The 17,277-nt window shown below is 34.7% G+C and overlaps 1 protein-coding gene and 1 pseudogene across 1 annotated transcript; one reads left to right on the top strand and one right to left on the bottom strand.

Annotated features, from left to right (window-relative positions):
- Positions 1–5,399: 5,399 nt before the first annotated feature.
- Positions 5,400–5,836, top strand: LOC114744929 (uncharacterized). The gene is made up of 2 exons (XM_028933078.1): positions 5,400–5,591; positions 5,660–5,836. Exons 1-2 carry the CDS (start codon positions 5,400–5,402, stop codon positions 5,834–5,836), a joined length of 369 nt encoding a protein of 122 aa, XP_028788911.1.
- Positions 5,837–14,063: 8,227 nt separating this feature from the next.
- LOC114744919 (receptor-like protein EIX2) lies at positions 14,064–17,058 on the bottom strand (annotated as a pseudogene).
- Between the last annotated feature and the right edge of the window lie 219 nt (positions 17,059–17,277).

The raw sequence follows: 17,277 nt of genomic DNA, 5'->3' as shown, positions 1-17,277 counted from the left end.
TGTGGGATTTTTGGAATGGTGATTGAGAAGTTTGGAAAAGATATATGATTTATATCTTATGGATTATACTGAGAAAAGATTGAGACATTTTTATTATTTTGTGAATGATTGGTTGTTATTTGAATTTTAGGATTGAGTCCTATCCTACCACGTGGTAAGGTCACAATTAGTGCACATTGGTTGGCTTCTTCTTTCGTCCCCCATAGTGAGGGATAGGCCTTTGTGGCTTCTTATTCGTCCCCTAAAGTGAGGGATAGGCCCATATGTTTGATTGATCCCCCGAGTGAGGGATAGACTTATGTGGCTTGTGTGTTGACCCCCATAGTGAGGGTTTGGATGATTGAAATTATATTTTTATGGATATATCTATGTTTCTCGAGAATTAATAACTATCCTACTTGACACCTCACAAGCACATGTTAGTATGTATGATGAGTTGGAAAGCTGGTTACTGAGGCATTTGTCTCACCCTGTGGTTTAACATTTTCAGGCGATAGTTCAGGTGGTGGCCCATCAGGGAAGGCTCTGGAGGCATAGTGTGCTGTTATAGCTTGTATAGCCTCCCTGCTTTTGTTCTATGTGCTGACTTGTTATATATTGCCACATAGGGCTCATCTACTATCATGATGTAAAATAATACTTTTAATTACTACTATCTGGTATGATAGGGCCGTGAGGAGGCCCGAGACATTTTAGACTCTGCGCGTAACGCTCTTTTGAAAGTGTTGACTTTTGACTAATGAGTTCTATAGTTTATATTAAACTGATTTATCAGTTCGTATGGTTGAAAATATAAGTTTGGTTTGGGCTAATGGTTGAATGATATTTCTGGACTTTGGAAGTCCAAGGCCCAAGGTAACGATCGATGTTACTCTTATTATAAGTTTATTTCTTTGAACCATGATAGCGATTTTAAAATTTTAAGGTTTCTTCTTTTCTATCATGGTTAATCATTCAAATAAATTGTCGGATTTAATCTAAAATGGTTTTGAAAGAGCAGTTGTCTCATTATACATTTACAATTTGGCATGACCGATCAGATCATCCTGGATCATAATGATGCAAAATATCATGAAAAATGTGTATTGTCATTTATTAAAGAACCAGAAGATTCTTTAAAAATGATATATAATTCAAGAATTTTTATGTGTTGTTTGTTCTTAAAGAAAATATCACTAACTATGCTCATAATCGGATCCGTACAGATCTATAATATATCAACTTTATATATGGGCCCATTTAGACACCACGTGGAGCAAAGTAATATTCTGTAAGTGAAAGATGCATCTATAAAATGGTCACTGGTGTTTGTGATCAACTTGCAACTTGAAGTTTGCAAATATGTTCAGTAATTACATTGAGTACATAAGTTCTTTATTATGAAATCAATATGATTCTCGTTGAGATTGCTAGTGATTGTTCCTCATGTTGCTGATGATTATATGCTTAGTAAAAGCCTCCATAAGTAGCTAGATCAGAGTTTATGAGAACAGAATTCCCATTTGAGTGTTGGGATGATTGATTTTATATATTTTTGCACATAAATGCATCAAGCCAACAATGTATTGTGAATTCTCCTATTATAATTGGCTTTTGGTCAGGTGCCAGCCATTTTTCATCTTAAAATGTGTGATATCTATTATTCCACCGCAATAACGCACATAGATGGATATTAAAAGTAAGTTGGGATCACTATTGGATAAAATCTCCTTATTCTTGTTTGTCTTTAAATGAAACAAAATAATGTTTCTAAAGGTGATTTATGGATTTAGGAGATCTACATTATATGTTCCCAATATGAGGGGGAGAAAATGTGTAGCTGGAAAAGAGAATATATAGAATACATTTTTACTATCAAATATAGATCCTCTAATATAGTAGTATGAACTAGAAGTTCATAAAGTATTGTATTCATAAAATATTATTAATATCTACCAGATGTAATTACTTATCAAAATGAGAATTCTTAATTCTTATATTCCAGCTAAAAGTGCTCTTATTTTTGAAGACATGCTAAAAGCATGAGATTATAATCTGTTCCAAAAGAAAAGAAAAAGGAGCAAATGATCATGATGATCATACTAAGGAGGCATGAATTGAAAAAGAGATTAAGACACAATTGTTTGACTCTTGAAGAGGTTTAAGTGTCTGAAAGCAATAAAGAGATCTCGATATGTTGTCTCATAAAAGAAAAGGGGACTGATAAAGGAATAAAATTGTCAACAATAATTTTATTGATGATATCATGTGATCAAATGAGGATCTTATATATAAATCTGTCATGAGATACAGACAAAAAAATGGTTGGCCAATAGAAAAGAAAAGACGCAATGTAACAGGGATTTGTGTATCCCTAGCCTATGCACTTGAAGTGTAATGCTAGTATTATGTAAAGAGACATTTGTACAATATAGAGAGAAATAAAGTCTTGTGGTGGATTAAATTACATGTCTTATCAATCTGGCAGTCTGGTAATAACTGAAATTTTTTTTCATGTGCGTCTTAGAAATATATAACTATAACGTATGACTTACTTTATAGTGAAGTTTTATATGAATCCCTAAAGGATTCAAATCCTTGTATAAATTCAAACGATCCAATATATGAATAGATATGGATCATAATGTATGAAAATCTTTGAAGGATTTAAGTTTCTAGAAGCATATAATTATGTTCTCAAGAACACTATTCAAGTAAATCTCTATATGAGACATATGTGGTTAATATTGACTGAAGGAATGATGTAAACATATTCCAACTTGTCTATTTGCGAAAAGATTCAAAATGAGTCTGTTATTAGTACTATTTATAATGATAATATCAGAACTCCTAATGAGTTTTCAATAGTTGTGAATTACTTAAAGGAAAAAATTTGAAATGAAACCGTTCAGAAGAATATATATAGATAAGTCACATCTATTATGTGGATGAGCAACATCTATTATATGTTTCATTAGTTGCAAGTTCTTTAGATGTGGATTAAAGATCGATTTAGACCTCCAGAACGTAATGAATAAACAATTGGTCCAGAAGTACCATATCTTAGTATCACTGAAGCATTTATATATCTAGCCATACAGAATCTGATATATCATTTCCTGATTAGCATGATATAGTTTTTTTATCAACATGAAGATTTTAGAATGGAATTAAAAATATTCTTTGTTACTTTAAGGGTGCCATGGAGGTAATATTGTTTTATTTGAAGGTATCCAAGACTAATCTTAATGGCTATAGATAAAGTATTTTTGTTTGATCCTCAGATCATAGTATGATCTACGTGTGGGTAAACCATAAAAGGACTATTTGTCTCAATTTTCAGAAGATTATGAAATTCATATTTGACGTTTTTATCTCATTACAATATTTGGAAGGGTTGTTTGTTATATTAGACTTTGTAGGCTCCAAGATGTCAACTGATGTTATTGATACACGCTGTACTCTTTTTTCCTTGTTTATGGTTTTGTCCCACTGGGTTTTGCAAGCAAGGTTTTTAATGAGACAACATTGCATAATGTATCAATGAATGATGTACTCTTTTTTTCCGCTAGGTTTTTATCCCATAGGGTTTTTCCTAGTTGAAATTTTTTAATGAGGCACATTCATATATATTGGACATCTAAGGGGGAGTGTTATGAATATAATAATATCTTTATGGATGTCCATATATCTCCCACTATCTCCTATAGTCTCTAATATCTCCCATTATCTCTATATCCTTCAATTATCTCATATTATCATGTAATCTGTAGATTCTATCGAAGGTGTAAAGCTGTGCCTATAAATAGCGACTATGTATAATGTATTGAGTACACTTGAATGGAATGAGAAATACTCTTTCTTGTTGATCCTCTCTTCCTTTGTATGATTCTTCTCTATATTTCTTCTTTATTTTATAGCAGTTATTTTGTATTTTTATTTTTGGCTGATATATTCTCTTTATTGCTAGATATATTTGATGATATATATTAGTGATTTTGGTAAGTCATGGAAGCTTGTGCTAAGTTTTCTTAGATAATTAGTAGTAGTGTAACATAACTGGTATTTTGGTGAACCCTAGCAGACAAAAAATAGCTGTTTAAATTGACTTTCTAGAGTCGTTGATTTTAAGCAGCATATATTTTTTTTAATCAACACTGAAATTTATTATCAAAAGTCTATTTTTTGGTAGAACTTAATACCATCTGGATGAAAAGAAACAAATTGCATCATAAAGGGAAAAATAGATTATCCTCTTACTATGATTCGGGAAATCCAGAATATAATTTCTCTTTCAAATTATGACTTTTGATAACTTTAACTCCTTTTGGTCTTCTAAGTAGAACTTCTTTGATAAATATTCTCGCTTAAGATTGAACCAAGATGGTTGGAATGTGTTACTCTATAAATACAACAAATTAAGAAAATACCATTGCCACAATATTATTTGTTATGAGGGAATGCCTTTAAAAGAATTTTGATGGGGAAACCAAGCTAATATAACTCCAATTTGAAACTTGCTACAAGTAAGCCCTCTGTGCAAGTTTACTATATTAAAAAGAGATTACTCCATATTCTTGCCTATGCTTTCTCTCTTCTCAACATCACTTGGCAAGAAATACTTGCCCTCAGTCATAATTTCTCTTCTTTTAATAAAGATGTAACTTATAATAATCTTATTTACTACGAAGGACATTTCATATTTGGTTGGGAAAAAAAAGAAAGAAATTAAACTGTGCTGTACTTCTAATGAAAATAAAAGTCTTTTTAACAAATAAAGTGAAAGCCAAACTATTGATAATGAATATTTATAAAATATTTAATGTGTCACTGTCTATGTCAATTATGCCTTATTTTCTCATATAACGTGTGGAATGTCTTAAAGAAATTTTTAGGGTTAAGTAGTCTCTCTATTTCTTTATGTAAGTCTTCTTTTCAAAAAATAAGGGTAAAGGTGCATATTTAACAACAAACTTTACATGAAGGGGCACTGGGCACCATAATGTATTTTTTGGTGCAAAAATATGCACAAAGTTGTTACAAGGGTGCAAACCAGCCAATTCTGTTAACCCAGGTTAATGCCCGTTAAGTCATGTATAGTGGGTCCCACAATCTGTACACGAGTGACGATGAGTCACTCCATCTAACCATTTGAAAACACGGGCAAGGTCGCTGGATCTCCCTTAAATAGTCAACCAAAGTCATCTGCTTCCATTAATTTGAATAAGAGAGGTTCGTGTCAGCTCAATAACTCCATTGTCGCTATCGCATATTAAAATCAATAGGGAGAGCGAGCGAGGTCCTGTGGTTCTAGTCCAAGAAAACTAAGTGGCAAAACATTCCCCTGCTTCTATTCAAGCGTTGGCTGCTTCCATTAAAGCTTCGAAAGTGATGAAGGAAGGAGTAGGGTGTGTTTGCAAATGCCGTCGTCATCATCGTCTACCACTGGAAGATCGAGAAGGAGGGTGTGTTTGCTAAGACAACCCAGTCGTGAGGATGATTACGAAGGGCCAAGAAAGTATTGCCATCATAGGATGGTGGCACCCAAATGGACGGCATGGACAAAAGCGAACCCGGGGAGGAGGTTTTATGGGTGTCATTACTATGACCAGGTAAGGAACAAAATTTTGAAACTTGGTTTGATTCAGCATGTTGTAATGGTTGAGCTAAACATTGACAGGATGGTGGGTGTGGATACTTTGCTTGGCATGATGCTAAGTTCGGTGAGAGGGTTAATACTGTGATTAAAGAGCTTCTGGACAATATTGACAAGCTATACGATGAGAATAGTGAGCTTCAAAGAGGCAATGATGGGCAAAGCTGTTTGATGAGTTGGCTGCAATGCGAGGTGAAATGAGGCAGGTGCAAAATAGGCACCAGATAAAAGAAAGTGAGCTTAGGAAGGCAGTGAAGAAGTTTAAGATGACAATGTTATGCCTGTTAATTACATAGGTGTGGCTATTTGTTGGCTGTCTATTGTAAATGAGTAATGTACTTGGTTTATGTAGTGTATTTGAGATAAGTTGATAGTATTTTGGTTGATGTACATTCACTTGTTAATACTTAGGATATACACGTTTATCCATGATGAAATGAGCATACAGAGAGCATTTACTATCTTCCATGATACACAGAGCACTTTATGTCTTCTAAATTCTAAATAGAAGTGATGAAATGGAATGATATTCAATATATTCCCTGATTTAATAGTACTGCTAGATACAATCACATATAGCTGCGTGAAATATGGAAACTTTTCACATTAGTAAAAACTTAGGAATTTATGGTCTTTGCACATACAAAGCCTTAAACTGATGAGAACATAATTCTCATGGACAAAATATACAATAAGAGGTTTAGGTCCTAGCGTACATACAGAGCCAGAAATACAAAATATTACAGACCTAATAACTAAGCACTCTATATATTAGATGTTATTGAGGTGGCCCTAGTGTTCCTAATCATGTCTCGTGTCTGAGCTTGGAGTTAAGAGGTTGTAATCGATGGGTGGCCCTTCCATTGCAACCCTAGTGGCTTAAATGGCAGCATTGGTGGTTGAGCAACAGCAAAACCTTGGCCATTGACTTGAATCCTCCTCCAACCAGGCTCTACATTGGAAGTTGCAGCCCTTTTCATTCGTATTTCATTCTGATTTGGCATGGAAAATTTTGTTTGAGGGTGTGCATTATGAGCAATTGGCCGTGGGCTCCTTTCCTCAATTACCACTTGAGAATGCATACCAAGCTGGAAAAAAAAATAGAAAGAAAATTAGATAATTATTTTGTGAACAAGGCTATTAAATAAGGAATGAGGTAGCATACTAACATTATATACAATTCTGCCAATCTCTTCATCTATAATTATACCCATTCCACAGGTAGTTCTGGGCCTGTAGACACCTCTCTTACTTGGTGGCTGTTTAGTAGGCCTTAGACTGGAAGGTCCAGATTGGTGTTGTCGTTTTTGTGATGGTTGAGTAGGCTGTGTCTGTGAAGGTTGGCTCACTTCAGGAGGTTGTGATGGTTGGGTCAGGTCAGGTTGCTGTGAAGATGGAGTCACTTATGTAGCTTGTGTGTTCTTTCTCCTTTTTGGCCAAGCGGTACTTGAAGAAGGTGCCTACATGAAGCATAATAACAAACATTAAGTGAATGTGAGGTTGAAGGATAAAATTGGTCTAAATTGGAAAGTACCTGTTTACATGTGGATTTGTTGTGTCCCTGTTGTTTGCAAATACTACATCTATTGATGGAACCTTTCTTGCTTAATTTTTCTGGCTGAGGCGCTTTAGATGCATTTTGTGTCATTAAAGCATTTTGAGCAGAGGCAACTTTCTTCCTCCTTTGTGCTTCTTCAGTCCTCAGTCTTTTTTTCCTCAGTCTACCAAGTAATGACACCTCAGGAGGAGGCAGCATAGGAAGATGTGCGTCTATGTCCCAAAATTGCCGACCCCTAACAGGTTGTAATTTTGTCCTGTAGCTAGCAATATACATGTCCTTGTGGTAATAGCATGAGATTTGTGTCATAGGATCTATTTTGGCATCATACAAAGCACAAATACCATGCTGGCATGGGATTCCAGTTAAATTCCAAGCTCTACATGTGCACATCCTCCTAGTCAAATAAACAATATGTCTATCCTAACCCTCACTAACCTCATAACCTTCATCACCATTGAAGATTATTCTACAATTTGCAGCTAAAAACATATTGGCCTCAAATAACTCTAAGCATTTAGGGCTATATTGTCCCTTCCAAGTACTAACTATTCGTGAACTATCAGCCCATTTCTCCATCATTTTAACTATAATTCCATCAAACATCCTGATGACTGGAAGGAACCTATACTCATGAATCCAAGCATTAAGACTCCCACAAACATTATTATCTACCATCCAAGACTGACACCTAGTGATAAAGAATGCTCTTACCCAAGCTCTTGGATTGTATGATACCACTGCTGCAGCTGCTTGCTTTTTCACATTTCCCAGTTGCTTTATGTTGTCATTGAATTGTTCTTCGAATGTGCTCCAAGCACAAGAAAATAACATCTTTTTCAGCTCATTACCTCTCCATTGTTTGCTCCAATTGGCATATATGTGTTGAGCACACAGCCTATGCTCCGCATCAGGTAGCACTTCAGTCACTGCATGTGCTAATCCCTGTAATTTTTAATAATATATTTTAGTCACTGCATTCCCATAATTTCACTATCACAAACAGTAAACCAATTTTCACATAATTATGCATGTTTACCTTCTGCATATCCGACATGATTGTCACTAAACCACCTTTCTCAAGTTGTAGTGAAGTCTAAAGCAATTGAATAAACCAGGTCCAGTTAAGACCATTCTCTTTTTGAGTTAACCCAAAGGCCAACAAGTAGAGTGAATCATTTGCATCTATGCCCACTGCTATTAGCAAAATGCCTTTTGCTTTCCCTTTTAGAAACGTCCGTCCAAGCCAATGAAGGGTCTACAACCTTCTTTCCACCCAACCTATGATAATCTAGACATTACTTATTGATATTGACAGTCAGGTTAAAAAAAAGAAGAACAACATGTTTACATAGTTCATTAAACATATTTACCTTCGATGCATTAAAGCATACATACATCCTTCTGAAGACTCTTCTCCCTTGCTCCAAAGCTTCATTGCTTATCTCACACCTAACATCCGACCCAGGATTTGATATGCTCAATTCGTGACAATATGCTTTTAACTTTGCATATTCATCTTTGAAGCTGCCCTCCATGTCTTGCATTATCATCCTCTTTGCCCTCTTACATTTGTGTATGCTAACATGAACTTTCAAGTCACGCTTAACTTCACTCTTCATATCAGTAATACTAAACTTCAGTCTCTCTTGTACCTTCTCCTTAAAGTGATCTGCTAGCCACCTTACAGTTGCTCTTGGATTTTTATATACCCTCGCACATCTATGTTCACTACATAAGCTCTTTATACAAAACCCAACATTAAGCCCATCTCTAGAGGCATATAGAGAGAATGGGCAACCCGCTCCACATATAGCTTTAACCAATCGTTTCTCACTTCTCACAACTTTCAAATTAACTCCCTTTTCAATGGCGTAATTATCTATAGCCTTCCTCAGCTCATCTTTGTTTGCAAATGTCATCCCTAGCATGAAAAAAGGCCTCCTACTTGGCCAATCAACTTCAACCATCCTATACCTCTCTTCTGAAGGCCCAACTTCATCTTCTAAGCCCACTTCTTCAGCATCTTCATTCACTTCAGCATCCTCAACCACTTCATTAACTTCAAAATCATCCTCTATACTCTTCTCAGTATCTGAGCTCCCAGTTTCCGCTATGTAACTCCTATCATCACTGACATTATCTTCCTCATTGTCAAATCCACCGTGAGATTCACTTTCACTTTGCCTCTCATCCTCTTCCTCACCACAAATTCCCTCATCTTCCTCGTATAAAATTGCTTTCCCTTTGTCTCTAACAGCTGCTTTAGCAATTGCATTACTTTCACTTTGTCTCTCATCCTCTTCCTCACCACAAATTCCCTCATCTTCCTCACACAGAACTGCTTTCCCTTTGTCTCTAACAGCTACTTCAGCAATTGCATCACTTTCACTTTCACTTTCATTTCCTAGATTAACAATATCATCTATGTCCTCCAAACCATCTACTTCTTCTATTATATCAATTATATCTTGTTCTCCAAGTCTCTCACTCTCTTCATTTTCAACTCCCATCTCCACATTATTCCCTACACCATCATCATCTCCAAACCCTCCTATTGGTCTATCAAAATAATCATACCCTGACCTTCGAATACTTTCAGCTAAACTACTGTGACCCTCACGCAACCTGGCTTTTGTAGCAGCCCAACTATTCATCACTAAAACACAAATATTATGGTACCTCTTAAATAACTTAGCTGTCGTTGCATCCATATTTCCCTCCGTATTCACCTCTGTATTTGCCTCTCTATTTGCCTCCGTATTTCTCTCTGTAGTCACGTCCATATTTCCTTCCATATTTGCCTTCGTATCTCCATCTCTGTTGGCTTCCCCATTTGTCACCATTTCCTTGTGTAATAAACAAATCAACAAATTAATCATGGGGACGATGACATTTCACTCTTTTCAGTCAAAAACCCAAATCCATACCTACCAGTCAATATTCTGTGCCCTTGTTCCTCCTCTTCTGTAGCTCAGAAAGATTGTCTCCTCACGTGCGACTACTATTACCACTCGTAGATTCCTCTCCCTCTCTCGATTTCAGCTTCAGTTTCCACCTCCTTTGATTTCAGCTTCAATTTCCACCTCCTTCGATTTCAGCTTCAGTTTCCACCTCCTTCGATTTCTTTCTTCCCTACACACAGCTCTGAGCTTCCCTTCGACTTCTATCTGTCTCCCCTAATCAATTTCTCTTGATTCAATTTTTCATAATTTCCCTTCCGCCTTTACATTTTCCCTTCCGCCTTTACATTTCGCTCTTCCTATTTTCGCTTCAGATTTTTCAGGTTTTCCCACGCCACTATTGCCAGCTCATTCTTACACTTCGCCATCACCAATGCAGGACTCCACACTCAGCTTCTTTGTAGTCAAACCGTTTGTCCACTTCTTGCTATAGTCAGACTGTTTTCTCTCTCCATTTTTTCTTAGGTCAACGTTACTCTGGGTTAACGGAACTGGCTGGTTTGCACCCTTGTAACAGCTTTGTGCATATTTTTGCACCAAAAAATACATTATGGTGCCTAGTGCCCCTTCATGTAAAGTTTGTTGTTAAATATGCACCTTTGCCCAAAAAATAATTTATTTTATTTATATGCCTTTTTAAAATTTCAAGACTAAAGTTGATATGATTGTATTGTCATTTGGTAATTAAACAAATAAAATTTTTTGCGATAAGGTCCATTGGGATTTTAGAATAATTTAATGATTTCAGGGGACCTTTTTGTTTTTAATTCCCTTGGGTGGGACCTTATTGTAATTTTTTTAAATATAAAACCTAGTTGAATAATTTGAAAAGATTAAAAAAGTTACTAAATTATTTAATCATAACATATGTTATGCTTACATGTATTATTATATTATATATCAATTTATAATTAAAGCTAATTATTATAACCAATCCTTAATATAAAAGTTAGTTCAACATTCAATTTGGTCCTAAATATAAGACCCAAATTTACTCTTTTTCTCATATTTGTCTATGTTTTTTAAGGTAATCCTTGTAGTAGTTGCACGTTTTAAAGATTTTATCAAATGATAATTTTAGCTAATACACATTATTAGCAAAAAAATTTTAGAAAAGATAACACCTATTTGTTATAAATATCTAACTGAAATAATTTTTTATATATTCAAATTAGTTAATTAGCTCTTATATTAAATATCGGAGGTAGTATATAAATACTTTAACAAAATTTAGTAATTTTTTAATTTTTTAAAATTAATTAACTGGGCTTTATATTAAAGACTGAAGATAATACTAATTTTAGAATGCTGGTTAATGTATAATATTTTGCCCTCAAATTAAATACTACCATGAGTGGTTATTATAGAAATTAGTTAAGGGACTAGATTTGATCCTAAATATAAAACCTTAATATATATTATGTCTCACAAATTTATAATAAGCTAAGATGAAATTTTAACAATAAAGTTTTGCGTCAAAAGCTTCTTATACTACTTAGTTTTGAATGGTGCAAAAATAATCACAAACATTAACAAGTATGGAAGTTGGTCACTGCCATTAATACATCCAAACATCCGTCTCTTTTTTGTTGTGAGTCCTACTTATTTTCCATTTGGCATTTGCTGCTTAAACCAACTTTAGACACGTGGCACTCCTTTTGACCTTTCGCCGTACCTCTCCTCACTCATCTTCATTTTCGGTTTTCAGCATGCCCTCTTTTTTGCCCTCGATCTCCCTCACGCACACACTCTTCTTCACTTGGCCTTTTGCTTTCAACCCTGTCTTCTTCTTCTCCCTCAATGTTATGTGCATCAGTCACCAATTCAATGACCTCCACCACTCCACATGCTTTCTCGCCATGTCTCCCTCCATTTCTTTTCTTTCGTTTTTTTTCCTCTCGGGCTGACTGTGTCTTCTTCCATTTCAAAGACCTCCATTTCTCAATATTTCTTATTGATTGATCTAGCAAAAGAAAGTAATAGGTAGGATGAAGAACTTCTTAACCATGAGGAGTAATTAATCCCAATACGAAGCCCTCCAATCGATCAACTTCGGTTTCCAGGATTTGAGTAGAGCCACTTCAAAGCCTGCCCACCATGCCATCAAACTCAATGGCTTCAGCTTCAGCACCTTCAAATTCTTCTCACTCCTTTTATTTTGGTGATAGATTCTTTTAACTCCTTTTCTTTTCTTTGGCTTTTTTTTACCAACTTTTCACCCTTGCGCTCTATTTCTTACACAATATGCTCAAGTTTTCTTCTTAGGATCTTGCAATTAGTTTAGTGTGGAATTTTCTACACTTTAGTTGAAATCTGTTGAATCATTTGAGGCTTTTATACTTTTGATTTTAACACGGGCATAATGGTGATGGATTTGGCGAGGTGGAAAAAGGGAAATCAGATGGGAGAGGACTGAGAATTGGATGGAGTTATAGAGGAAGAAGAGGATTTATGAACTGGTTCTCTTCCTCCTTTCTTGTTGGTCTTCGCAATGTTGAAGCTACTTAGATGGAATCACTAATTTAAAATGTTTGATTTTGAGTTCGTAAGAGATTTTGTGGGTTGAAGAAGAGATGTTTGAAGGACAAAGAAGTGGACGATGAGCCGGGTTATTTATAGGTTGAAGCTTGGTTATTTTTTTTCATTTACACACCTGTCATATATTATGATCACATCAACCTTCACTCTCTACCACATCACCATTTCAGTTCAAACATTTTTCTCCCTCTAACTTTGTAACAGTCATCGTGATTCAATTTAACGGTTGTGATAATATTGCTTCACGTTTTAATATTTGTGTCTACTTTTACACCTTTCAAAATTAGATGATGCCATATACTTGGTGTAAAACTTTATTGTTAAAATTATACCTTAATCCATTTATAATTCATTTTCCAAACTATTCCTGTTGTTTACACATGTTAAGAGGATTTTCATCTAAGGGTAATGATAGTATAGAAGGGGTATTATAAGAAAATCAACTCATATTTATTACAAATAACTAATTTAATTAATTTCTTAATCTAGTCAAATTAGTTAAGTAATTCTTATGTAAAGGACATGAGGTTGTATATAATATAAATTTTAATATAAATGTATAATCATTTTATTTTTATATTTTTAAAGTCTGTGTTCTAAAATTTAAATTCCATGCAATTGCACAACTTTGTACTGGGAACATGAACGTAATCTCTTACTATTTTATTCATACAGATTAATGAACAATGAGTACTTACTTATTATCTATTAAATTAGTGTACAAACTAAAACTAGTACTTGAATTATTTTTCCTATTTTATGACATAGACATGTTGATTAAAAAACTTGCACATAACTATGACAACGATTAAAAAAACAGAGAAATGGGTGTAATAAAGATTAAGAGAAAACATCAACAGATCATGGATATTTGTTTTATTTAAAAGAGGTTTGATAAAAATATAAAATAAATCAAAGCCAGAATTTCAAGGATTAGGTCCTCTGATGTAATATATTATTTCTATTTCGAATGATAATGTCTTCTCTTGTAATATAAATTGGGATTTAATTTATCTTATAAAGTTTTAAAACAACTCTGAACATGTAGATTTTTTTTTTTTGCATTGTTTATTGGCCGTTAATCCATAACTATGCACAATTAAACAAAGCCATGTTTAGCAGCTATGTGATTTTTTTTTTTGGAGCTTTGATGAGTCAATATATAAGCCTGATGTATTCAAATTGTTATATATAGTTCAATTTAATAATCATGTAATGAAATTATATGGCATTAATTAAAAAACAAGCAAAAAAATTTAAAAGGATTGAATATTAATTAGAGATTTTTTTTTTTTTGGTTCATAGTGAAATCATGAAGACATACGCTATATATCAAAATGACCCTTTACTAATATTATTGTCATTGTTGTCACACATATACTGAAACATTACATTATACTAATAACATGAGAGACAATGATATAACAGAAGAAGGGGGAAAAAAAAAGACAGAACAAAGATACACACGGCTATAAAGATTAACCATGGACATGGTTTGTGAGCAGCCTCTTCAACTTTGCTATTGTTATTGAAGCGAACACATATATCTCATCTGCTACATCTTCCACTCTTCGGAAACAAGCATATCTCCAACTCTTCTTCAACACTAATATCCCAATAGCACCCCAAAAGCCAACAGCAAACCCAATTGCTACTATAAAATAAAACCACACTTTTTCTGGATCATTTTCATCTTCACGTTCTCCAATTTTAGGAACTTGATGAGGATCATCACCTTGACACTTATTTGGTAATGGGATTCCGCAAAGATAAGGGTTGCCAACATAAATAGATGGATCATTCAACGTCAAGAATTGATTTTCAGTCGGAATTGGCCCTGAAAGGTTATTGTATGACATGTTCAAATGGCTCAACATAGTTACCTTCGGCATGCTCTTTGGAATTGTGCCAGAAATTAGGTTGCAAGAGATATCAAATGATTCAAGGGATTTCATATCCCCAATAATCTCTGGAATCTCTCCTTTCAAATGATTGTGTGAAAGGTTCAAGCTGATTAATTTGACAAGAGAGAATAACCCAAGAGGAATTAATCCAACCAATTTGTTATTTGACAAATCAAAGTTAATCTCAAGCTGCAAGATTCTAGTAATGTCAAACTCTCTTCCTTTCATAACTTGTGTCACATGTTGATTAGGCCATTCAATTTCTACGCCTAATTCCCATGGGGTTGAATTCCATATATGTCTATTATTTACTGTCATTCCTGTAAGATTGCCAATGCAATTGGGTATTGAGCCACTTATGTTGTTATTTGCAAGGTCCAAAATCTGCAATGATTGGAGTTGGCATAGATGTAAAGAAATGTTACCATCCAACATATTATCTCGCAACCTCAGAATGTTCAATGTAGGAAAAGTGTTGCTAGTCCATGGGGGTATACTTCCAGAAATGTTATTCTCACCCAAATCTAAAATTCTCAATTCCGTCAGTTTTTCCAAATTCAATGGAAGATTCCCTTCAAGATAGTTATTGTTCAAATACAACCACAACAATAAAGAAAGCTTGCCGATTGAGATAGGGAAGACACCAGATAATTTGTTGAATGAGAAATTTATTTCTATCAATTTTACTGTATCTCTCCAACAATTTGGAATTTCACCAGATAAATTGTTACGAGAAAGATCAATGCTTCTTAGATTTACAAGGTGACAAAAGCTTTGAGGGATATTGCCAGTAAAAGAGTTATTTGAGAGATCAAGAAATTCTAGGTTTACAAGTTGACCAAGACTTTGAGAAATGTTGCCCATGAGAGAATTACTTGAAAGATCAAGGTGAGATAGATTTGAAAGTTGACCAAGACTTTGAGGAATGTTGCCCATGAGAGAATTACTTGAAAGATCAAGGTAAGATAGATTTGAAAGTTGACCAAGACTTTGAGGAATGTTGCCCATGAGAGAATTACTTGAAAGATGAAGGCACTCTAGATTTGAAAGTTGACCAAGACTTTGAGGAATGTGGCCACTTAAAGAATTATTTGATAGATAAAGGCTTACTAGATTTACAAGTTGGCTAAGATTTTGAGGAATGAAGCCACTTAATAAATTACTTGATAGATCAAGGCTTCTTAGATTTACTAGTTGACCAAAACTGTGAGGAATATTGCAACGAAAATAATTATATGAAAGTCCAAGGTACATTAGCTTTTCAAGATCCCCTATCCAAGTTGGCAAATGGCCATTGAGTCCATTCTCACTCAGGTACAGTTCCTCTATATCATATTTGTTGCATCCAGATAAATCGGAGTCACCAAATGCCTGTCCTTGAAGATTGCTCTCATGAAAATCTAATCTTTTTAAATGACAAATGTTTTTAAGGATTTGAGAGATAGAAATTTCTAGTGTGGCCGGGGCTTGATTCATGGAGATATCTAGATAGCGAAGGCTCCTTAACTCTCCCAACCAAGATGGAATTGAACTAAAATTGTTTAGAGAAAGGTCAAGGTATTGAAGGGAAGTCAAGTTTGATAGAGCAATAGGAATGGGTCCACAAAATACATTTTGTGAAAGATCAAGAGAAACGAGATTCTTAAACTCTCCTAGCCATAATGGCATTAAACTAAGATTGTTGTAATAGAGCTCAAGAGATTCAACAAAAGTCCAATTTTGAAACATATGAAGGATTCGACCATCAATTTCATTCCCACCCAGATTCAAGACCCGAACTCTAGTATTATTTGTGAAATTGAATGGGGGAAGAGGAGTAGACAAGTTGCCAAGTCCACATCCTTTTAATTGGAGTTGTGATAAAGAAGGAAGCATGTGAAGTACCTGGAATAAGTTGTGAGTTTCTCCAAGGTAGACTTTACTAAGATTGAGGTGTTGCAAAGACTGAAGTTTAGAGATCCAACTCATGTCATTGATGTGCAAATCATTCCAACTAAGATCAAGAAACTGCAATGCTGTGAGGTTTCTACCAAGATTGGTAGGAATCTTCCCTGTGAAATTGGACCCAGCGATAGAAAGATATCTCAGCGTCCCCATAGAACCAAGAAAGGCAGGAATCGAGATGGCATTGAAGTTGTTTCCACTCAAATCCAAATAAATCAAATGTTGCAACTCCAACAAAGATGGATCAACACCAATAGCTTTTAGGGAATAGTAACTGAGATCAAGTTTGAGAATATGACCAGTAACATTGTGACAAGCGATGCCATCCCATTGGCAATAGTTGGTTTTGTGATTCCAAGAGGAAAGGTTTTTGTATGGATCATCATAAATAGATGCTTTGAACTTGAGAAGAGCCTGTTTCTCTGATTCAATGCATCTTCCACACAAACCTAATTTGGCAATTCCCAATAACAATAAGAAAAGCAACACAAATCCTAATATGGCATGTCTTCCCATATCGATGAGAAAAGCCCAGCAAAGTGAATTTTCTATATGGTGAATCTCTATGGAGAAGTGAAGTGTGGGATTTGTTCAATACACACAACTCTTATTTATAGATGACTTTTTTTAACCAAAAAATGTGATAAAAGATAATCATGAGTTGTATACTTTTAAAACAAACAACTATTCACTTGTGGTTTTCTTCAACCTTTATGCTCAAATTATATATTAAAA

Source organism: Neltuma alba, unplaced genomic scaffold, assembly GCF_004799145.2.
Source record: "Neltuma alba isolate B1F8T4 unplaced genomic scaffold, ASM479914v2 tig00000766_pilon, whole genome shotgun sequence".
Lineage (NCBI taxonomy): Eukaryota > Viridiplantae > Streptophyta > Magnoliopsida > Fabales > Fabaceae > Neltuma > Neltuma alba.
The sequence above is the reverse complement of the archived record's forward strand: the minus strand, read 5'-3'. Positions and strand labels throughout refer to the sequence as shown.